Consider the following 24,996-nt stretch of genomic DNA (forward strand, 5'->3'; position numbering starts at 1 on the left):
CTCACTACTTGTGTAAAAATGGAACAGAAGTCATGGTTGATATTAAAATAGATACAGTGGATGTGAGGGGGCGAGAAGGGGTTGGTGGTAGTTGCGCAGTACCAGAACAGAACCCAGGCAGGCAATCACCGTTCCTAGGTCGTTGGTTAGTCTTCAGGTCTCCAGCTAGCGAGCTCTGACTCCCCCCACCACCGCCCCCTTGATTCAAGCCGGCCTCTTCGTCTCTCTTCACATTGGCTCAGCGTTCAAACATGCGCTCGTTTCAGTAGAACTGTCTTGCTTACTGCAGTCGCTAACTTGATCCAGGTCGGATGGGACATAAATGTAGCGAGTAGGCATGCTTGCGTAAAATGTCATTTCGTGTCAGACAGGAAAGTAAAACCATCAGAACCGTCGATTTTACTTTCAGTTATAACTTTGTTGTTGTACGTAAGGGAGTTTTGTGTGCAGCTAAGCTACCGACGGTTGGAAGGAACGATGTACAGCAACAGGTGAGAAGCAACGGAGACCCGCAATTTCAACGCGCTCGTACGGTCTCTCTTTGTCTATCACTGTTTACGAAACAGTTTTGTGTTTAATGTAAGTAGAAGAGTTTGGTTTCATAGGCAACTTCTCACGAAAAGAAACTTCCCAACAAGTTATCGATTCTAAATATATATATATATATATATAAAAAAACAACACATTCGTGGTAAATAAAACCGTGACCTGCAGTTCCATCGGTTTTTCATTTAAAAAAGTAAGTAATTTATTTATAGATAATACTGTTCATTTTTCGACAATGGAATAACTTGAAATGAACCTTCAAAAGAGAACTGGATAGGACATAATCTGTAAAAGGAAGTTTTAATCGTATTCATCAACATTAAAGAAACTTTATCAAAATTTTCATATTGTATTGTGTTTCACGTACGAAGATGCCCGCGTGACGTTACTTTTGTGTACCGCCAGAGAAACTTTCCATACGTAAAGCAAACATTGATTCGCTTATTATCCACTCTGAGGAAACAGTAGAGTATATATTAAATTATGCTTGAAAAAAATCATAAGTGAAAAATTTGAACATGTAAGATATTACATAGGAAGTGTAAGATATTATTGCAAAGTTATTATTTGCACAGTTCCAGTGTTGTTAAGTTGTCGAAATTGAAAGTTTACTATGCAGCGGACCTTAAATTAGGTGAGGGGAACTCGAAATGCACACACAATTTTTTTTCATGTAAAACGATAATTTGCAAGAACTAGACATAAATGAACAAAAATATGTGTGAGTACTTATAAAGAATTGCGGTACGCAAGTTTGTATTTGTGATTAATATTTGACTGAAGCCTGCGTTTGTACAATCGTCAATGCTAACAACCTGTAGGTAATATATATCTGAAGCAGGCCTGATATGGTAATATTGCTATGATTACGTTACGGAGGCTCAGTTGGGCTTGACATGCCACATCTCATAGCTTAGTCCATGCTTCACATCACAGGATTATTCTAGAATTTTAATGAAAGTATGTGTTACATTTACAATACGTAGTATGTACCAAGGTTAATTTTTGTCCGTGTTTTTTAAATAGAGGCATCTACAGCCATAATTATTACGTTTCTATTTAAGTATGTTTAACAAAACGCAAAGGAAATTAACTCATTTGATGCAGTTTGTCTTTAGAATACCAATTGGAAAACAAAATGGTTGTACTTTCATAGATCACGTTTAGTTAAAGATTTGAACCTACCAAAATATTTTATGAAGTACCTAACAAGATGGTTCCATCGGTCCCTGCCCTAGGCCAGTAAAATCCAGTCTCCTTCAACTCGAATCTCCCATAGATCCCGCCTGAGATTATCCTCCCATCTACGTCTAGGTCTTCCCAGCGGTCTCCTACCTTCGTCTAGGTCTCCCCAGCGGTCTCCTACCTTCAGGCTTCCCGACCAATACCCGATGCACACCTTTTATCCCATCCATGCGCGCTACATGCCCAGCCCATGTTAGATAATCAGGATTTCCGAAAATTCGTAAAATAGCCGCTACAAATGTAACCTGTCTAAACGTGTTTATTTTAAAATATAATAAATTAGGGCTCTATATAATGAGACTTTGATACTAACTCCATCGAGTAGATGCTTTTTTGAGAAGCTGACAGTCTCTCAGCTAATTAATATGTTTGGTGCCTCATTTTAGAAGACAATCGTTCATTGCCGTGTTAACAAGTATGCTGCATGCCTCGCCAATCGTATTTTCCTAACACTATTTGTCGACAAGCACAAATTATGAAATTCGAGATCAAAAAATTTTCTCTGTTATTCTGTTACTTAATCCCATCCCCTCATGTAATATTTTAAAGTCAAAGAGACGCCGTAATGAAATAAATTGATAATGAACAGTTAAAATAAATTTTGTAATTGGAAAGCTTATGTCTGTGTGAAGAAAGACGCAGATTGTCAGTAATCGTCATCTGTTGACTTTTGTCGGTCATTATAACTTTAAATAGGCCACATCTGCATCCCCCCACTGCTTTTCGATAATTAGCTCATCTCCACATAGTATTTTTAGGTCTCTTCAGTTGATATAGCCTCACTAAATGACCCGCCAATAAACGTATACTCTCTCCTACATTAATGTTAATGTCTGGTACTTGAGTAAGTTTGTGTGATAATTTCACAGTTTAAGTACCAAAATCAGTATGTATACTTACTTGACTTACTGTGTGTATAATTTGTTACTTTATGAGCTAAATAAGGTTATAGTAGAATAACTAAGCTTATAACCTATGTAAAATAGGCTTCGTATTTAACGACTGTTTTATCAGCGTTAAACGATCTTCGACATTATAGCACTGCCTTGTCTTAGACTAGGATGTTATAAACCAGTTTAACGACATGGAAACATTAAACTGTCGTGAAAATGAGCCTTGCATTACTTATATTGTGCTAAGTCGACTCCGTATAACATGTTTATTGAAACGAATTGAATCGTGTGTAAACCAGGAGAGTTACATTTCAGGGGTGGATAAAATGGGGATATTAATATAATATTTGTCTAATTATTGGTTTACTGAACTTTATTATTATTCAGTGTTCTGTCTTACGACGGTTCCATTGCTCTGCCCAAAAAGAGATCTCCAGTTTTCCCTATCCTCAGCTTCTCGTTTTAATTCCTGGAACTTCATCTTATTCCCTTGTTTCAGATCTTCCCAGTCCTCGCTTTCCTCCTACGCGCTAAGAAACTTTTTAGGCTTAACACTACTCCATAATGTCCTTCTAGATATTTTTCCATCTCCCATTCGTGTGTCATGATCATGTAAATTGTTCGACTCTATACCGAAATTCTGCAGTCAAACAGAGTTTCAATAAACCGTCCGTAATAGAATGGGAGATTGGTATTAAGAAGTAAGTTAATTCTGGGTATTTTATTCAGTTGTTGTGAGTTAGGAGGTCCTGTGCCCTGTTCAAATTTATAACTTGCTTCAGGAACTATGAATTCAATTGAATAAAAATTTTCTTGGATATTATCCATCGTCTATCCATATCTCCGGAGATAGGGATTAGCTCTATCTAGTGGGCCCAACTGTGTAGGAACCTGAAGACAGAGATAGAGTCCCATCTCCGAAACGTCGTTTTTTACGTTTTATATTTACTAGACGATGGATAATATCCAAGGAAATTTTTATTCAATTGACTCTTCACCATCGTCAAGAAGTTTTAAACTATGAATTCGTTCAGACATTTGGTAGGGCTCTTTTGACACAGGAAATAATCTTGTAATATCACATTTAATGAACATTTTTTCTTAAAAGATACCGCTTAATGAATGAGATTTTTTTTCCCTTCTGAACATGTGTGAGAAGGACACCTTAAAATTTCTTGCTTGCTGAAACAAGCTGCATGAGAGAGAAGATGAAGAAATTTTGAAATTAAGTTCCGTTTGTGATTTTCTTGTGTTAAAAGACATTGGTTGCATTCTAGACGTTTTGATAGATCATCCGGTTGCAATTCTTACACTTGTTGCAGGTGGTACAGATGAAGTAACTGGTGTTTTAAGGTCCTTCTTACACGACTCTTGGAAACGCTGAAACGAGCTGCAGTCCTTTCGTACCACTGTGAAGGGATTCCTCAACGCGGCTTGGAATTTAGTCTCTGTCCCAGCTATTTTGGCCGCATAGCTTCCGAGCCTTTGGGGCTGAAATATCACTGTTTCTCCTCAGAAATGTTTTTTGATCAGGAACTATTCCAGTTGGAAATTTTTTCTCTGTACCAGCTCGCAGTCCTAAAAAAGTTGCGTCTGACATTTCAACGCAAGAAACCGGGTTAGTAGTGTGACTCGTTATTAAAGGTGCGCGTTCGTATTGTAGAAATTGAACACAGAATTAAGCACAGATATTAAAGTAGTCACAAGTAACAGGAAAATCACAGCAAATTAAGATAAGTTTATTAAATTAAGACGTTTCTACTTGGTTGTTGTCAGATCCTGTTTTATGTTAAGCTGTTAATTATACAGCGTTACTAGGTTGAGGTATCCGGTATCACAACAAAGCCCTAAAGGCTTTATATGAATTACGATTTTCGTGTTTAGTTTTCAGCGTAGAATGAATCTTTTTAGCCCAATATGTATTAGGCTCTGAAGCTATTTTCGGATTTCAGTATAGAATAAAGTTATCTGCTATTTGACACGAATTACACTGCAACTTGTCAAACATTTTTCAGCGTTCTGGTGTTTAAATTAGAGAGGTTGTTTAAATTGAGTTCTTGTCGATACTTTATTGAAGTTGTGTAAAATGACTGGAAAATTTTTCGCCAAGAATGACGGAAAAATCTTACTTAAAAACTCATGTTTATTGAAACGTGTAACAGAGCAGCATATAAACATAAAAATAATTAATGTCTACTTAATTATGAAAGTTACGAAGCGTTAATACGTAAAGAGATAATTATCTGCGTTGTGTAAACATAGTACGTTATAATTGTCTAATTTTAACCGTCTAATCACAATAAAATATTTTATTAAATATTAAAATATTATTACTACAATTAACATTTAATATTTAAAATATATTAAAATGATGCTCTTTCTATCGAAATGTTCGATTTACAATTAGAGCATCATGTTTTTCACGACATGTTTCGGTTTTCAATGAACCATCTTCAGGTGTATAATCGATATAAATTCAAATGTAATATTCTAAATGCAATCCTTTGTCAAATGTCAATTAAATATCAGTTATCCTCTTCTAGATCAATTGTACTTTGTTATCACATTCAATGTTGTTTCATAAATGTATGTGGCGTATAGCGTGAACTTGCGTGGGTGAAATGTTTGTAGTGGTTTTTTATAATCGGTCTGTAAATTAAATAATAATATTATAAAGACTAAATAAATATTAGAGATAGAAAACAAAATAATATATTGAGAAATTTTAATTTAAAAACATACCAGATATGAAGAGTGGAGTAGGTCCGTCTAGAAGTAATGTTGTGTTGGAACTGAATAGGTTATGTACTATTGAAGTCTAGTGCATTGTTTCAATACAGCAGAACATATAAATTGAAGTTACGTTTGTAATTTTTAAGGCAAACGGGAATAACCGTGTAGGCTAGATAAAGAGACAGGCAAACGCGACCTCAGAAGTTTTCTCAGACTGGAGGTTACGTCAGAATTCATCTACGACGTCAAATTGCTGACTCAACGGACTGAGCAGAAACGTTCTTACCGATGGCGATCGTAGACGCCACCTCCCGTTCCTTGCAGTTGGCGCTGTGAACGGCTGGAAGACTGATTGTAAATCAGGTGGTACGTGGAGTTACCACTTGGTTTCGAAGGATTAAGATGGTCTGTCTAAAGACACCTAAAACAATATGAAAAGCTGAGATATGCAGGGTTTCAATCTATTTGTGTCTCGTCGGAGCAAAGTAGGCAGTGAATAGGATTACACAGTTGTAGGTACACGCAGTAAATGTTGTCCTATTGCTTTGTAGACGGGAGAGTAAATAATTTGTGGGTTGATAAAATTTCCGAGTCTCTGTTTATTGATTCTACGTGACCTAGGTTACATTTCAAGCACGATATTCACCTGGCGTTCGCGGATAAAATTATAAGTCCACAGCTCAACAATCCAGAGTCGACATCCTGGCTCAGGTATATAGTGGTGAGGAATATTATTGTATTAAGAGAGAATATATTCATGAAATGCATCCCGCTACTGAGTTAATTAATGTATTAATATATAAAACACGGTTTTATTACATATGTCAGTTGAACGATAAATTTTGAAAATCTGAAGGAAGAAAAACGATAGAAAACTTTTGACAAAAATTTGAATTAAATAGTTGTACTTCCGCAGAGATACGATGTAACACGAATTATTGTTTTTTTCACTTGGTACTGTTGAAATGATTTAGTGGCAAAGGTTAGGTAGGTTATAAATGCATACAAAATGGTTTCATATTACAATGGTAATGAGCTGGGTAACTTTAGATTGCGTCTTCTTTGTTGTGACAGCGTGTAGTCTAGCAGGCGGCAACCAATGGCATATGTTGATCTAGATTTAGGGTCGTGGGGAAATGCAATATTACTAAAATCCATATAATTGCACCAAATTGCTAAGGTATTTTATTAATTAAATTAATTTATCAACGTGCTTGACAGCTGAATCCAATTTCAGGCAATCACGAAAACACTGTAAAATACAGTTAAAAATATAAAGGAAACAAAAGAGAATATAAGATATTTATTAAAAATATAAATTCTTCTCCAGACTCATTAACAGCAGAGACACATATGGCTAAGGCACTAATGTACAGTAAATGTGTAGTTGTGTCCGGCTGACCTGGTATTTATTTACAGACTGTTCTACAACAGCGCGTAGGTCCTCAGAAATTGATGTGTGATCAGGCGTATCATGAATCTCACAATCTTTGAGCATCAGTCACAGATTCATGAGGTCTACACGCCTACACATTAAGAGTACCATTAAAAATTTAGTTGCGTAAAGGTCGAACTACTTTGTGACATTCTGTTTGGTACATGCCAAACTAATTACTTCATCCACTGAATTATTTTAATCAGTGACGTTCTTTGACGATTGTGGGATGTCTGTGCATTAGACGTCTATTTTAATGTCTATTAAAGAGACGAAAACAGTGTACAAGTATATTTTTACGGAAGTTTTGTATTCATGTTTTGGATCCTATTTTTAAAACGTAGAATTTACTTCATATAGAAGCTCTGATTAGGTATATTACGTTATAGTCTTACCCATTTAAACTTATTTCTGAAAATATTTTCTATTATTATATTCAAAAATACGGTTTTGAGGCCGTGCAGAATAGTACAATATACATATCAAATTTCGCCCAAATCCGTACAGTCGGTTGTCAAGGTGAATCGATTGGACCTACGGACGGACAGACAGATATGACCAGACTATAATGAGATCTCTCTATGCACTTCGTGCAAAGAACGCATAACTTTCAGGGTTTTAACGATAGTGTGTTTTATAGAATATTTTTGTTCTTTTGAACTGAATTCATTTTAGAATAGCACTTCTTGAAATTTAATATTTGTGTTTTTTACTATGGTTTGTCGACACATCCCAGTTTTGGTGAAAATCTAATATTAATGTACTCTTTGCATGAAGATCTACACGCTTACCCTTGTGCATTACAAGCGTTGCTTGTTAAATATTAATTCCCAAAGCCAGCTTTGTCGGTGTGGCTAATAGGAAGGTCCTGTCCATGCCGGGAATGTAACTCTAGTTGTAATGGCCGCTGCCATTCTCAGTACGAACTAAATTATTGAGCCTGTTTGTAGTGGAAACTGGAACACTAGAAGGCTTATAGGGGCTGAGAATGCAGCTATATTGGATTCCCCAGAAATGCATACAGAATTTTGGTTGAGGATCTCTTTGGCCCCTTGTACTTGGATGATCTTGGTAGAAGAGGGGGGATAACGTGGTGAATAGTAAAGAAGTAGTTACGTTTCGGGGATGGTAAGTGAATGGGTCTAGTTTGGTATCTAACAAACGGCTTTGATGTAAACGGAGTTGGACATTCGATTTCTGATGTAAGAGAATCGGTGGTGTACACGAATATTTGACAATGTTTTTGTTCTGGGTTTTAACGCCGTGTAGAATAGTAGATAGATATATATATATATTTCGAAGAAACTTACTGCCTCTGTATTCAGGGTTGAAGCTATGAACATCGTCATTCGCACCGCCATGGGAACCTCAAATTTCACAGTAAAATATAAAAAATTAAATACTGGAAGACACGTGGCCTGCTCGTCCCAGCTGACGGCCACTTGATGGTAGTGTAACCGTCCAGGCAACGCTGCAAGGGCGAGCTGGCCGAAATTCGTCAAAAACAAAGGATCGGCTGTAAAGTGAGAAAGTTGGGGGAGGCCTCACATGTGGTCCTTTTTTGGGGGGGGGGGGGAGAAAGCCAGCAGCAGGCAGTGTGGTGTTCAGGAAGGGTAGCTGGGCAGTTGCAAGAGAGTCGTGGAAAGTTTCTTGAAGGTAGAGGTTGGGACGTTTGTGGGCTGGTGTTTTGAAATAAATACATAATAAAGGTATTATTGGAGTAACAGTGAATCATTATCCGTTCGTCATACATCCGATCCCCGTGTACGACCCTGAGTACCCGAGCTAGCCGAGGCAAACGAATAACCAAGGACGGTTATAGAAATTGGCGCTTCAACCTGGGGCCCGATAGTGATCGAAAAAAAAAACCCCAGAACAAGACGGACGGAGCGGGGAGTAGCATCGTTTATACAGCATTTCACCCAGAACGAGAACATGGCTGCGAAGAGGACTCTCCGAAGCGGTAAGAGAGATAGTGACATAGACGTAGAAACAATTGGATTAGATTTAGACGTGCCATGTAGTCAACGTATAGACACAGAAGAGGACCAGGTAGATGATAGTGTGGTGAACGCGGATAATGATCAGTTAACCACGATCCTCAATATGTTAACCGAAATGAAGAAAGAAAATCAAGAAATGAAGAAAGAATTCCAGGAATTTAAGAAAGAAAATCAAGAAATTAGGAAAGAAAATCAAGAAAGTAGGAAAGAATTACAGGAATTTAAGAAAGAAATTAAGGCGGATTTTGCCAAGATAAATGAGAAATTAGAAAATAAACTAAAAGAAACTAAGGAGGGAATGATGAATGTTAGGACGGAAATGTTAACATCGTTACGCAAAACTTCTGAAGAAGTAGAACAAAGATTAAATGAACGCGTTAGTCGGGTAAGCGATGATTCTGATTCCTTGGCGAAGAAGACTGACGGCCAAATTAAAACATTAGCTGAGGTAATCCAATTAAACAAAGATAGTTGCGGTTCTGGTCTCAATACCGTAAATCAAGAGGTTGTGATTGTCCAAAGCCAAGTTGTGGAGAGTCACAACGAAATTCGACAACTGAAACGCAAAATGGGTCAACTTGAAGGACGCCTGGAAGAGTTGGGGTACAGAAACAACGAAGCTACTAACATGAATGACTCTGTTGACGTTGATGTTGCGAGATCAAGTCGTCATGCAAATTTTAACGTCCAGGGTGGCGATAATGCAAGTGCTTTACCAAGTGCTAATCGGTCCTGTACCTGTTGCAAGAGTTGTGAGAGCCTTTCCGTTGAATTAGCGTTACCGACTTTTGAAAATTTGCCGGGTCAGAACGCGAAGGCTCATTTAGAATCTTTAATTGATTATATGAGATTCAAGAATATTCCCCCGCATCTCCAATTAATCACCGCAGTTAAATCTTTGAAAGGGTATTCTGTGACGACGTGGGCGTCTGGAATGTCAAGAAACATAAGCAGTTTTAAAGAATTTGAAGAAGCGTTCTTATCACAATATTGGAATGTGTCGTGTCAATCCAAGGTCCGCGTTTCCCTTTATCAGGACCGGTATCTTAAGGGGAACCGAATAAGTTATGCCGACCATTTAATGAAATACGTGGTCAAAGCTAGATACTTGGATCACCCCATGAATGACACTGAAATATTAGAAGCGCTTAGGCACCACTTTCCAATTCAAGTGCAAAGATCGTGGGTCATTGCGCAACCCAAAAGTATACCTGACGCGGTAACGTTTCTCAATGAAGTAGAGGCGTTGGATTACGATCAGTCGTCGTCAAACTACACTTCAGCCCCAACAAACCCAGGGTATCGTTTCAACGACAGGAACCACCGCTCTCATCAGGGTCGAGATAATGGACGAATGAGGAGCCCGCCACGCGCACAACAGGTTCGGTACCACGAACGTGGTTATCAACGTGGATGGGAACCCTATCGACAATACGATCGGGAAGCCTTCCGTGATTGTAGCCCTCGGGATCCAGAACCTAGAGATAGGAGTGGAAGATGCAACTCAGGACCAAATCAAAGACCTCAAATGGATCCGCAGGCTCCTCCGTTTCTTCGCAGGCAAACAAATGATCGCGACGTGCGTTCCAACGACGAACGTTCGGGAAACCAGTAGGTGGCGTTGCTGAGGCCGAAGTGATGCCAATGGCGAGGTCCAATGGAGGCCCTTCTACTGATGATCTAAATATTTTCCAAATAACTGATCAGGTATGTTTTGAAGAAAACGAAGAAGAAGAAAGTTCAGAATCCTTTCACAGGAGTGGCGTTATTTTGAGTTATCAGATTTACGGTGATAATGTGCGAAGGTGCCCTCATCTTAATCTACAATTTGGGAATGTTTTTATTTGCGCTCTGCTTGACTCAGGGTCACAGGTTTCGTTGATGTCTGAACAATGTTATCGGAATTTAAAAGAAAAGGGACATCCTACAGAAGAATTACCTACGACTTGTTTGGTATTAACTAGTGCTTTTGGAAACAAATCAGCTAGAATCAAAATACAAGCTTTGATTTCATTCCAAATAGGTGTTGAATCGTATGACCATGTTTTCCTAATATCATCACAATTGGTGGGTCATATACTCCTTGGAGCTGATTTTTTTTATTGTTATAAATTCTTAATTGACTTCAACGAAGGATTTTTAGCTAGAAGAGGACTCGAAGGTGACGGGAGGATGCGTAGTCATTCATTTGTTCAAGAGGCTGACGTTGTCGACGAGAAAGAGACTGATGAAAATCTTGTATTCTGCCTTCTGGGAGTTAAGGACGAAACTTACAAAGCAAGGAAAATAGATAGTGATCAACAGGATGACGTAAGCAATTGTGAGAGCCAGAGTGGGTCATCACCAGATTCAAACGACGGTTATGTGGAGAAGACGGTGACGTCATATCAGACCGTCACCAACATCAAACGGGCCGTCGAAGCTGCAGGCACGCTAACGCCAAGTCAGAAGATAGAAATTGAAGGCTTATTACGTGAGTATAAAGATTATTTTTCTTCGGTACCTGGATTATGTAATAGTTTCGAATACGAGTTCTTTTTAACGGATCATCAACCAATCGCCGTGAAGGAGCGAGCGATCCCATTTACGTTACGCGAGCAAGTGCGTGTGCAAATTGAGATGATGTTCAAGTGCGGGATTATAGAACATTCGAATTCCCCATATGTAAACCCCCTCACAATCGTGCCACGGCCAGGGAAGCCTGTTCGTGTTTGTGTCGATGCTAGGCGTTTGAATGCTGTTACCATCCGAGACCCAGAGAAGTGTCAACCCATGAATGAGATGTTACAGCGGTTTGACAATGTTAAATATCTTTCGAGTTTGGATTTAACGAGTGCATTTCTTCAAATTTCCCTAAAGAAACCTTGTAGAAAATTTACCGCCTTCCTTTTCGACTCGAAATTATATCAATTTCGACGGATGGCCTATGGTTTTAAGAATAGTGGGTGCGCTTTAATTCGGGCCTTACGCAATATTTTTGGCCCAGAGACTAATGGATTTCTTTGCCAATACATCGATGATCTCTACATTCATTCTCGGACATACGATGAGCATAAAGTACACTTAAACTACGTTCTGCGTAAATTAACTGAAAATGGGTTTACGATTAACTTTGAAAAGTGTAAGTTTTTCAGGACTGAAATTAAGTTCCTTGGCCACATCATTAGCACGAAAGGAGTGTCACCTGATTATGAACGAATTGCCGCCATGATGAATTATCCTGTGCCTACCAATCAGAAGCGATTAAGAAGATTCTTAGGTATTTGCGGCTTTCATCAGCGTTTTGTTATAAATTATTCAAAGTTTACCGCCCCTCTGACTCCGTTGTTAAAGAAAGGGATCCGTTGGAACTGGACTAGGGAATGTCAAGTTGCCTTTGAAGAGTTACGAAAGGCTTTTGCGGCCAGCATACATCTCACACATCCTCAAGAAAATTTACCATACGTCGTCTACGCTGATGCGAGTCAGCTAGCGGTTGCAGCTGTCCTTATGCAGGTAGATCAAGAAGGACACACCGCCATTATTTCAACTGCTTCACGAGTATTATCTGCAATTGAGAGGCGTTACAGTACATGCGAACAGGAGTTATTAGAAATCATATTCGCCTTACAGAAGTTTAGGAATTTTATTTATGGTAGTAAAATTACCGTAAATTCAGACAACAAAGCCTTATCATTTATCAATCGATGCGTCATAACTTCGAATCGAATTGCGCGTTGGGTAATGCAGTTACAAGAGTATGAGATTGAAATTGTCCACATTGCCGGGGGCAAAAACCATTTTGCTGACGCTTTGAGTCGAAACCCGGCAGGTTTGACCCAAGAGCAAATTTTTACGCTCACGCGGCCGAGAGTTATTGGTTGCCATCATAAATCTGAATTGTGATCAATCGATTAAACGCGATCTTGGGAAACTAGCTGTCTTACAAAAACAAGATAGACGGTTACTTGAAATTTACCAGAAACTTGTTACTGGAGAGATTCGTTTAAATGGTCGTTTTAGACTTCACGATGACTTGCTGTATTGCAACGTTGGTCGAAATGAATCCCTGTGGAGAGTTTGTATACCACATAACCTTGAAAGGAAAATAATCAACTTTGTCCACCAGTCAATGGGTCACGCCGGCAGTGACAAATGTCTCAGACTTATCAATGAATCGGTCCACATCAAGAGCCTAGGGAGGAAAGTCCGTCGAGTTCTTGCGTGTTGTGAGACCTGTCAGAAGGTGAAGCATCCCAACAAAAGTTTTGAAATTGAATCCTGGTCACATCTAACTGAGAGAAATGGACAATTAACGAGCGTCGACTTCTTTGGACCTGTGCCTCGAGGGAGAGGTGGGGTGAGATACGTATTTGTGTGCCTTGACGTCTTCAGTAAACATATAAAATTATACCCTATTAAATCCGCTACGACGCAGATCAGTTTAAAGAAATTAATTGAAGACTATATCCCACGTTTTGGTAAACCAGAGTGCATTTTATCTGATCATGGAACGCAATTCACATCCCCAAGATGGACCACAGTTTTGACAAATTTAGGTATAGAAGTCCGATTTTCGCCAATCAGGCATCCGGCCTCTAACCCTTGTGAACGATATATGCGTGAAATTAGCAAATACTTCCGCATTTATTGTCATATGAACCATAGAAAATGGCCCGAATTGATACCATATATGGAGAAGTGGATTAATACGACTACTTCAGAAGCAACTGGTTTCACACCTATTGAATTGATGACTGGTGAACAACCGTCTGCTGTATTCGATAAACTAATGCCTCCGTATCCGGGTGTGTCACCTAGATCAGCTACACAAGAAGATAAGGCTTTGCAGGCTTATGCCCGAATGAAAATTCGAGCACATCGGCGAGCGGGTCGAAGAAAGAGAGGCCAAGTCCGTTGGATACCACGACTTCAAGAAGCTGTCCTACTCAGGACACGTCATCAGTCTGATATGGCTAAAGGCGTGACTTCCAAATTTCAACGACCATATGAGGGACCCTACTACATAACTAGGATTGTCAATCCATCCATAATCGAGATTTCCGATGCCCGAGGAAAGATTAAAGGAATTTTTAATAAAGGTTCTTTGAAGAAATTTCGTACGCTACAAGATGTCCTGGAAGATGATGAAGGTGGTGATGAGAAAAAGGCAGTTTATGTATGAAAACAGATAGTGAGGACTACGTTTGGGTGTTGGTAATGATAAAAGAGTGTGAATTAGGAAATAATACAAAGCAGGATGGTTCTGTATCAAGTTTTAGTGGTCCTTATTACTCACTTAATTGGTTGCTTCAGGAAAAATATAACTTGTAGATGTGAGACTGGGCTGTTGAATTGCCGGTCAATGTGTACAATAGAAGACTATTGTTTATTCATATTTTGTTTTATGTAATAATGAGGATAATAAGTTTTAAGATGTGATTTGAGATTGGAAATTCTGTTTGGTATTTGAATTGACACTCCTTTTAATTGTTTATCTTTGTGATGGGAAATTCATGATTTTGTAATGCCTGATATGTTTCAATTTTATTTGGATGCAAGAGACCTGTCTTGATAGCACTTCTATTTTACAGTTGTCAATTGACATAATATACTTATATTGGTCCTTAACAGATTTTAGATCATCTGTTAGAAAACTGAAAATTGCATTTCTTTAGGTCTTAAGTGGTTCTCAGTAGTAACGCACGTATTGTTCTTTGAAACTTGTGTTTCTGTTTATGATGTTGCTCTGTGCTAAATGCTGGTCTACTGAATCAATAATGGTCCATGATAATGCTTCGAATAAGATTTGAGGGAAATAACATAATGGTCAACGAAAATAAGTAAATAATGTTCGAATGTGTAGCGACGAATATGATGAATCTCCGAGTATGAAATCAGTAAATAAAGCGACGAAAGTAAGAGAATTGAGAAAGATAAAGCGACGAACATGATGAATCTTCCAATGGATGTTAGCAGTTAACACGACGAATATAAGGAATCTTCGAGTATGAAATAAATAAATAAAGCGACGAAAATAACTAATTAATACGATGACCAATGTTATGAAGTAAAGAAATTGATTGCAATAAGAGGACGTAAACAAAATCATCAACCATCGCACCACAAAGAACCACTAATTAATTAAGAGGAAAAGAATGTTCCCTTAGAAGATTAAATTAAAAGTATCTTAATAATTCTAAGACAGGCTGTTAAATTAGGAGGTCAAATATCAGATTAGAAAATTATATGTTTAAGATTTGTTTTTGTATTAAATAGTCCCCGTGTATTCCTGTATTTGGGACAAGTGTTTATTAACCAGTCTACTAAGAAGCTCTCAGTATAATGAGTTACTACATTTATTATGAATTGTTCATGTGTTTTGTTCTATTTTACCTACTGTCTTGTAAACACACTATTGATTGTATAACATTGTATTTTCTAAACTTTAATAAGATTGTCACGAACTCCGGAGGCAAAATCAAGTGAGTTGAGTGTCGCTGATCTTAAGTTTCGACCCTCACCACACTGGATTGGGGAGGTTGTAACCGTCCAGGCAACGCTGCAAGGGCGAGCTGGCCGAAATTCGTCAAAAACAAAGGATCGGCTGTAAAGTGAGAAAGTTGGGGGAGGCCTCACATGTGGTCCTTTTTTGGGGGGGGGAGAAAGCCAGCAGCAGGCAGTGTGGTGTTCAGGAAGGGTAGCTGGGCAGTTGCAAGAGAGTCGTGGAAAGTTTCTTGAAGGTAGAGGTTGGGACGTTTGTGGGCTGGTGTTTTGAAATAAATACATAATAAAGGTATTATTGGAGTAACAGTGAATCATTATCCGTTCGTCATACATCCGATCCCCGTGTACGACCCTGAGTACCCGAGCTAGCCGAGGCAAACGAATAACCAAGGACGGTTATAGTAGGGAGTGATCGGTAATTCACTGAATCAAGGAAAATTGCGCAAGTAATTTCATAAATTTGTTTATAAGCTTGAAAATTCTGTATTGTCTGTTACATGGAAGTATTATACTAATATAACCCTATCTCTTTGTTATAACTCAACTGCATTTTATGATGCTCTAGTGCAAAAATTTAATAATTGCGACTAATATGTGTGAAAAATGTTTAAAACAAAATAAAAGTGTTTGTTATTTGTGGCAAGATTTTTATCCGAGGTATTACTTCGTAATTTCTAAGAAAATCTACAGTTATAAATCGTTCTGACGATGTTATTAATATATTCTAATTAGTGTTATTGTTTTGTGATTTTCTCTATGGAATAGCATTCCGAACAGAAACTTTATATTTTTCCATCCTTTTGTGAAATCGTTCAAAATACCTATATAGTTGGTTCCGTTAGAAATAACCAATCCGAACCGTTTGAAAAATTCAATGCAGCAAATTTTAAAAGGCTATATGCGGTAATATCAAACATAAAATGAGACATATATTAATAAATTTAAAGAAAAATGGAAAATAGCTTTTCAAAATATTGGGCACAATAAAAGGGAGTATTACATCCATTTCAATCCCTAACGTAGGACGACGTGTAATAAAGTAAATCTTAACCAACTTTTAAATAAATGTATACCAAATGGAATTAGTAGTAGATAGGAGTAAGTATACATACACATAATAGAAATATAAATGGGATTTTTTTATATCTTAATTGCGTCATGTTTGTGTTTTATTGATACAATATTTTATTTTCCGTCTATACACAAACTTAAAATAATGTTGTTTAAAATTACTTAAAATTGATAGACCTGATGATGATGTAATACACATCGAAACATGTCGTCAATACAAAAAATGTAACAAGATACAGTATCTACTGAGAATGTTATAATTTTAAGTAATTTTAAACAACATTATTTTAAGTTTGTGTATAGACGGAAAATAAAATATTGTATAAATGGGCTATCAGTTTCAGACAAAACTATTAGGTTTACAGTGAGAATCGTACGAAACTCGAAATACAAAATAAAAAGTTTGTATTTACCATTGGGCTTTAAAGGTTGTTTTTGTAACAGAATCCACATGCTCAAGCACTATTCTTCAGAAAAATAAGTACCTTCAAGAAGCACTTAACAGAACTGGAGGAAATGCGTTGGGCCTACGGTCTTAACGGTTTTATTCCCAGGGACACAGTTGAAATCTGTGTTTTCGTTATCAGAAGGCACACTAGCGAATCTCGTAAAAGTGAATTTGGAATGAGTTGGTGAGTAAAGCTGAAAATGCCGAGTGATGTTTGTTGTGAAGGAAGTTCCTGTGTTTCGCTCCTCGTGAATCGATTCTTTGCATTGTACGTCTGATCTTTTTTTTTTGGACAGAGTTAAAACTCTTGTGTCGAATCTGAAAGTCAGATTTACGCATAGATGGATTGTCTACCTCAAATTCAATTTATATTGGTCACAAGAAAACAAAGTGAGAAGAGGGCTCTAGATGAATGGGTGAATGTCGATTGCTCGGACAGGGGGGAATAAATTCTAAGTAAGAGCCTACTGAACTTAGCGAACTTTGTATTCTTAAGGTACCCGGTTCAAATCTTGGGTTATGACCACTTTCAAACTGTTTAGCTTATAATCTTTCTTCCGTCTGTCACCGGAAATGAGATAATCCTAAACTCCCTTAATATTAATTTTGTTATGATTTTTATTAGGTATGTAAATATTCTGTGTCATAATTCATTGCGTCCAGACCAAAATCTTGAAAGCTTTAGAAGCGTAAAGTTTCCCTGAGGGACAGTAAATTGGTGTTACAAGATGTGGAACATTTCTGGTGCTCAGTCGGGGTCATGTTTCATTCACAGAGGAGATCGAAAATAATGGCAGCCTGCATTTAGCATACTTATCCTTATAAACCCAATGGTAAATGTGTCTCACCCGTTTCAATAATAAACAACTTTTAATTGTGTTTTTGTGGGTCTCGTATGATTCTCAATGTAAGCAGCGATTTTCAACCTTAAATAGGAGTATTTAGAAGATGTGAAGTGCTGTGTTTTCTTCGCGGTACGGACTAAATTTTTAAATAATATTTGGACGAGCTTCGACTTCAAGGGGTTGATTAAGACATAGGTTAAAACAATAGTAAAACATTTTACATTTATAAAATCCCCCTTGTACATTTCGAAACTGAAAATTCTAGTCGCCTGGAATCAGAAATTTTTTGCTTAAATGTACGGAGAAACTCTACCTTTCTTAATTGTATAAAACCCCAATAAAACAGGACTGAGAAACTTTCGTGAAACTCACACCTACCGTGTACTCTACAGAATTAAATTAGGTTCTGATTTGTAATTTGCCGCCTTTAAAAATAGTGCTCAAAGGGAATGCTTTTTACAAATGCATTGTTTGCATATGAAAATCCAAACCCATCTTTGCGGATCTGCAGCAACAAGTCGAATTTATTTAAATATTCAAAAGGCAGAGAGTGGAACTGGACCGTAAGTTAGGTGTGTTGTGCATTCAATGTGAAAGTGTGTAATCGATCGCGTGAAGCGATATTAAATGATTGAAAAACAAGTGGATTGTGTAACTACCCGGACCGCACAGCGAGACTTGGCAAATACAATTAGGCAACGTATAGATGATTTGTATCTGGTTTGCAATAACTTTGTTGAGGCTACTTGTTTGGTTAGTTGCTTCTGCCTGATTGTTTGTTCTGGACTCCGGATTAACATGTCGGAAGAGGACTTTACTGTTATAGTAGGTCAGGGTCTTGGTTCTATTCCTTGTTGAGAGCTAGCAAACTTAACGTCTTCATCGCTGAGTTTTGTAAGATCTGCGACTTAACTGTAGGTCAGGTCGTTGGGTTCCCAGAAGATTATCGCAATTCTTGTATTTGTTGTTTTAACGAACTTAATCGTTTTTTAAAACATATGAACATTAAACTGTGCATAATTAAAATAAACCGCCACGGTGGTCTAGCGGTTAGAACGCTGGCCTTGTAATCCTGGGGGTCTCGGGTTCGATTCACGGCGGTGCCCGAATTTATAACTTGTGTTGGGCAAGGCCGTGGTCTAGGCAACACGGAGTTTTCCTCCGGGGGCTTCCCCGGATTCTCCGTGGCATCCCAACAATTACTCCATTCACACACAGAAGAAGGCAATGGCAAACCACTTCTGGATCATCTGCCAAGAACGTATATGAACAGGTCCCAGTCCGAGAAAAGGATGGAAGGATCCTGTTCATATGGACCTGTCGTCAGACAGAACACTAAATAAATAAATAAAAATAATTAAAATAAATAAAATTTTCAACTTATACTTCATGAATCTACTTCAACCTTAACTACCCACGCCAATCGATCAATCCAATTTTCTAAGAGGTACACACCTATTCATAGACAAATCCTTCCACTCACTAATTTACCACCCACCCATTCATTCTTATGCCCTTTCATTTCTTCGTCTATCCGTTCCCATATTTATTCGGTTTACCCATCGATCCATTATCCTTATCTTTATTTTTTTCTCTCTCACCTTGTTTATTAATTTATACAGAATCGTAATTGATTTTATATTTTAGCTTATTATTTGGAATAAACGTCGACTCAGAAAGCTTCTGATGCTAGTAATTACACAGGCAAGGAACCGGAACACAAAGCTGCTTTACCACGGCTTCGTAGTTTGTGACGCCGATGTACGAGGACGGTCAATAGCCCGCAGGACATGCGGTTGTTGGGAAAACACTTGAAATTCAATAGCTTCGTTTTGCCAGAACATCGGATGGACGCGAAATACGTTGATTATAACTTAAAAATCTTTTTTTTATATTCAGTGAAGTGGATCGGATTCTAATCAAGTAGCTGTAACAAAAAAATATGCAAAATATTCCCTACGGTGAAATTAAAAAACTCGTGTTTCGTTTACGCATGACGCCTGTCACTTGTCTACGTAGTCTGTGACTTACGCAACGTGTTTTAAATCGACCGGATATTTACTACAAGCCTGTTGTTTTGTATGGGTGCGAAACATGGTCACTCACTCAGAGGGAGGAACACAGATTGCATGTGTTTGAAAATAGGGTGTGAGGAGGATGTTTGGGCCTAGGAGAGAAGACGATGGGGCATGGAGAAAACTTCATAATAATGAGCTTAAAATTTTGTACTCCCCCCCCCCCCCCAATATTGTCAGGATGATTAAGTCGAGAAGAATGAGATGGGCAGGACATTTGGCACGCATGGATGGGACAAGAGGTGTGCACCGGGTATTGGTTGGGAAGCCTGAGGGGAAGAGACCGCTGGGGAGACCTAGACGTACATGGGAGGATAATGTATGGCGGGATCTATGGGAGATAGGAGTTGAAGGAGACTGGATTTTGTTGGCCCAGGACAGGGTCCGGTGGAGGGCTTTGGTTAATTCGCGATGGACCTTCGGGTTCGGTGAGCTATCTAGTTAGTTAATGAAAGATGATCTCCGATGCTTTCGATGGCACAAACTTGTTAAGTATTGTTGTTGAACTAGTGACTAGCTCGATATTGTTAAGTTTTATTCATTTGACGTATTTCTGTAAAGGTTATCTTTCAATTTTTTCGGTTCTCATCTGGATTATAACGCTATGTAGTCTTGTGGGCCATAATTGACACTTTCACCTACCTTCAGCCTTCATTGAGGACATTACCATCTCGAGGCATGAGCCGGGATATTTCAGTCAGTCCCCGACGGTGACAGAGATTTTTCCTCTAGCCTCCTCTACAATGGGTACCGGGGTCCTTTCCCGGGGTAAAGCCGGCCGGGGCGTGATGCTGACCACTCACCCCCATCTAGTGCCGAGGTCAAGGAAGAGAGGAGCTATACCTCCTCTCCCCCCAAGCGCCTACATGGCGTATAGTGGGACAAACTTTACTTTACTTTACTTTACCATCTCGAGGCGAGTACAATCAGATACGCCAGATCACAAAGGCCAAAATAAAGAGAAGACTCACAATATACGGCTCATGTAATGTTCAGTTGATCGAGAAATGAAATATCTGTCTTCATCATGAATCTTGTAACTGATTATAGTTTGTCTTAATCGATGGCGAGATTTCAGGTTCTCACGGATATGGGTATAAACATGGCTATCTTCTGGGATGTTGCTTGGCATATAGTTAAATTGCTACAAGTCTGTACATGGCCGTCAATTTTGAGCACAGATGCAATCAAACTTAGAATCACAACGTTTTTCAGAAATGCTTACTGTTTTAATTATGCCCTGATAATATATTCGGCAGTAGATACCTCTGCAACGTCAGCAAACCTACAGACTACACGGCTCAACAATTCAGAAAACAGCCATCTTTACACAAAAGCCTCTTTCCAGACAGATGCTGAGTAGTTGCGTTATGATACAGAAATTCATTTTTTGAGTACTGATCGACAGAACATGGGGGCGATTCGAGGTTACCAATCCCCGAATTCAATGTATTTCTCTCATCGTGATGATTGCCACCTATTCCCATATATATGAGGTTATTTTATTTATTTATATATTATTTAGTGTTCTGTCTGACGACAGGTCCATATGAACAGGATCCTTCCATCCTTTTCTCGGACTGGGACCTGTTCATATACGTTCTTGGCAGATGATCCAGAAGTGGTTTGCCATTGCCTTCTTCTGTGTGTGAATGGAGTAATTGTTGGGATGCCACGGAGGAAAACTCCGTGTTGCCTAGACCACGGCCTTGCCCAACACAAGTTATAAATTCGGGCACCGCCGGGAATCGAACCCGAGACCCCAGGATTACAAGGCTAGCGTTCTAACCGCTAGACCACCGTGGCGGATATATGAGGTTATAGGGGTTAATTTTTGCTGTGGAGCGGGTTTTCTGTCATTACACTACTGTCTGCAGAAGAGGCTTTGACACGTTAAATATCTACTCCGACAGAGTACAACTTTATGTGTAGGATTTGGGGTTCTCACGGCGTTAAGTACATGGCTGTCTTCTGGTTTGTAGTGCCGTGTAATCTGGTAGAAATTTACCAACATTTCAAGTACCAGGGACCTCTGAAACGTTGATAAACTTCTACCAGACTACACGGCGCTACAAACCAGAAGACAGCCATCTAACTGGATGTGTGTCGCCAAAATAGATTTTCAGAACAGCGTTAATAAGATTTATACATGAATGAATGATTCACAGATTTCTCTTGATGCTCTGTTAAAATAACACTGTCACTTAGTCGCCTCTTAAGCTAATTAAAGATATTGTACCAGTTGATCACGTTACTCATATGTAGTGTTAGTAAGATTTGAAGATAACTGTGAGTATATAACTTTGAAAGAAGCTATCGTTGCCTATTTTAAGGCGAATATCGCTGTAGAATGATTGGTATTCTTACTTCATATGAAAGAAGGGCTTGAATTTCAACACGGTGACTAGTTGTGCATATAGAGATATATCTGTGTTTTTCTCAGTCTTACCAGGAACTTACTGTGACCGTAACTTAATTAGAATAGGCCACGATCGATTAGTTTTAAAAAAAATCATTTTATCATTTATGCTGTTTGGTTCCATAATTATTTCAATTGAAACACCTCATAATATAATTAAAAATCGATGGAAATCGACAGAATTTCGTCATTACGTACTATGTTATCGGATGTATTTAGTCGGATTTCCTGCCATGTAGTAATAAAGTCCTATACCAATAAAGCCGCCACGGTGGTCTAGTGGTCAGAACACTAGCCTTGTAATCCTGGGGTCCCGGGTTCAATTCCCGGTAGTGCTCAGATTTATAACTTGTGTTGGGCAAGGCCGTGGTCTAGGCAACACGGAGTTTTCCTCCCGGGGGCTTCCCCGGTTTCTCCGTGGCATCCCATTCACACACAGAAGAAGGCAATGGCAAACCACTTCTGGATCATCTGCCAAGAACGTATATGAACAGGTCCCAGTCCGAGAAAAGGATGGAAGGATCCTGTTCATATGGACCTATCGTCAGACAGAACACTAATAATAATAACCAATAAAGACATACAATCAATTGTGGTTTCAATTTTGACATCGGGAATATAGTTTTCCACCTTTAGTGGGAATGAAAGAGACGTATGGATAAGTTTCCACCGACCCAGTTAAAGATAATACCTTTCTGCCCTTCTTGACAATAAACTGAATTTCATTGTATTTTATTTTTTTCATTCCAGGAAATGAAGACGCTCCTGGAAAAATCTACTTGTTTCGTCCGTCTTTTAAGCGAATGTCTACAGTCGTTGTGCTAGAATCAGGCCTATCGGAAAGTTCAATGTCTTTCAATACCAAGATCACAGTGTTTCTTGCAGAACTGGAAACGGAAGTAAGGAGAATTTAGAAGAGAAAAGCAGACATCGCTGGTTTTCGTTTTTAGTTTTAATGATTTCAATCGATGCTTTCCGAATTTGAACATTGATTCAACAGGCATTTCAGGAGAAAATATTGTAACGAAATGCAACATAATCGCAAGGATTTTAAGTGTCTTTACGCAGTTGTCTTTCTGTAATTTTACCATATTTCAAACTACTGACTCACTACAGATCACAACCATCCATGAGACATAGTACACTTGTTGCAGCGTGTGGGAACGATTAATATATATTAATTAATAGTATTATGTTTGCTTAAGGAGACAGCGTATTATGTTTTACGGGACCAATATACAGAACCTATATATTTGTGTGTGCTTGTGTTATAAAGAAAGCAATACGCTGTTTCGATATTCGTATTTTCCGTGTTTAAAATATCCTTATCATATATTTTTATTTTAATGAGTGTTCTGAAGTAATAAGAAACAATAATTTCGAAAGTACAACTATATTTAATCAAATATAGGTCTATATTCGTGTTAAGCTGTAATAAAGTGAGCAGGGTAAAACTGTCAAATTGTTCGTGTTACATATTTCATCAGTAATATCTGTAAATCGCGTTGTTAATAGATGAAACTGTGACTAACATTTATTATATCAAGACGACTTACTAAAACATCTTTATCATAGTTGTGCTCAGAAGTCGCCTTATCGTGAACGGACAAGTATTGTGAAATATTTTAAAATTAAAAAGTGTTGGTTTTGAAACATGTTGCGAGAAACACGGACGAAGGATCTATTATGTATAATTATCTATGATTGAAATTTAAAAAGTCAGTTTCCTGTACGTTAAAAACGCGGCAAAGTGAACTATCGATTTCTTGTGAACTTTACTGACATTAACGAACAGAAACGAGTTTTCGCTGTTTTTTTTCAACTGTTCCGTAACCAAAACGCAGTGCACACACGGGTTATTGTGTGAGCAGTGGTCGGGAACAAGGCTCTGAAAATAGTTAGGCGGGGTTTGCGCCGATTGTGAAACCACCTCGCCTTGCCCGATGCCCGCCACGGCCATGTTTTCAAAGTTCAAACACGGAGCGACGGGACAGAATGCCCTGGACAACAATCCCATCGTTCAGTTCTTTGAGATCGGAAAGCAGACAGCCAGCGCTGGACCAGAACTGGTATGGCGCATCCATGACGCCTACAGGAAAAGCGACGGAAAGGTAAGATTTGCACTGATTTAACATCTAGTCCTGTGTCAGAGGTGAAACTTTCTGCACGAGATATAAAGTAAAAACATTGGTTCCACGCAGGTTGTTCGGAAACACAGACAGGATTGTAAGACTTGAGGTTCTCACAGCGGTGAGTATGAAGATTTCTGTCTTCTGGGTTGTTGCGCTGTGTAGTCTGGTAGAATCGCCCTGATGACGGAGGCAGTATGACCTCTGAAACGTCGGTAAACATCATAGTTTATACAGAATTTAGTATATAATAGTGTAATATATTGCAAATTGTTTCAACAGTGGTAACGTTTTTAGTAAGGGGCAATATTTTTAGGACAGCATTCAGCACGACGTCATGACTTCAAGGCTGAGTTAATTCTCCGCACAGACCGACAGACGGTTGCGCGCATAGTAATCGATGGTTTACGTCAGACCAGTCAACAGGTAGAATTTCCGAAGATCGCACCGGATGCTCTGAACCAGGCATGATAAAGTTCTGCTACTCTCAGCCAGATTTTAGATAGCATTTCCAAGACGAATGACAAAAACTTTGGAAAGTTGTCAGTGCTAATAGTTTTGATTTTTTTTTCCAAGTTTAAAGAAATGATAAGGTAATGTGAGGTGGCCACGGTGGTCTAGCGGTTAGAACGCTGGCCTTGTAATCCTGGGGGTCTCGGGTTCGATTC

The 24,996-nt window shown here is 38.6% G+C and overlaps 2 protein-coding genes across 16 annotated transcripts in view; both read left to right on the top strand.

The window, feature by feature from the left end:
- The window catches only part of bma (SCY1-like protein bma), a 323,838-nt gene that overhangs the window by 32,344 nt on the left and 266,498 nt on the right, over positions 1-24,996 (top strand). For 14 of the 15 annotated variants that reach the window (XM_087344003.1, XM_022065882.2, XM_087344002.1 and 11 more), the window contains one exon: positions 22,950-24,310. In XM_087344003.1, coding sequence (XP_087200129.1) covers positions 24,143-24,310 — 168 coding nt within the window. In that variant the 5' untranslated portion in view covers positions 22,950-24,142. Of the gene's footprint in view, positions 1-133; positions 492-22,949; positions 24,311-24,996 lie in introns of those variants that run through there. The other variant, XM_087343999.1, reaches the window with a different exon arrangement.
- Positions 7,551-10,476, top strand: LOC147874580 (uncharacterized). Its single transcript, XM_087343992.1, has one exon. The coding sequence runs from the start codon at positions 8,788-8,790 to the stop codon at positions 10,468-10,470; it is 1,683 nt and encodes a 560-aa protein (XP_087200118.1). The 5' UTR covers positions 7,551-8,787; the 3' UTR covers positions 10,471-10,476.

This window comes from Zootermopsis nevadensis, unplaced genomic scaffold, assembly GCF_977971745.1.
Source record: "Zootermopsis nevadensis isolate Lab colony 2312 unplaced genomic scaffold, Znev_1.0 Znev_ptg000007l, whole genome shotgun sequence".
In the NCBI taxonomy this organism is placed as follows: Eukaryota; Metazoa; Arthropoda; class Insecta; order Blattodea; family Termopsidae; genus Zootermopsis; species Zootermopsis nevadensis.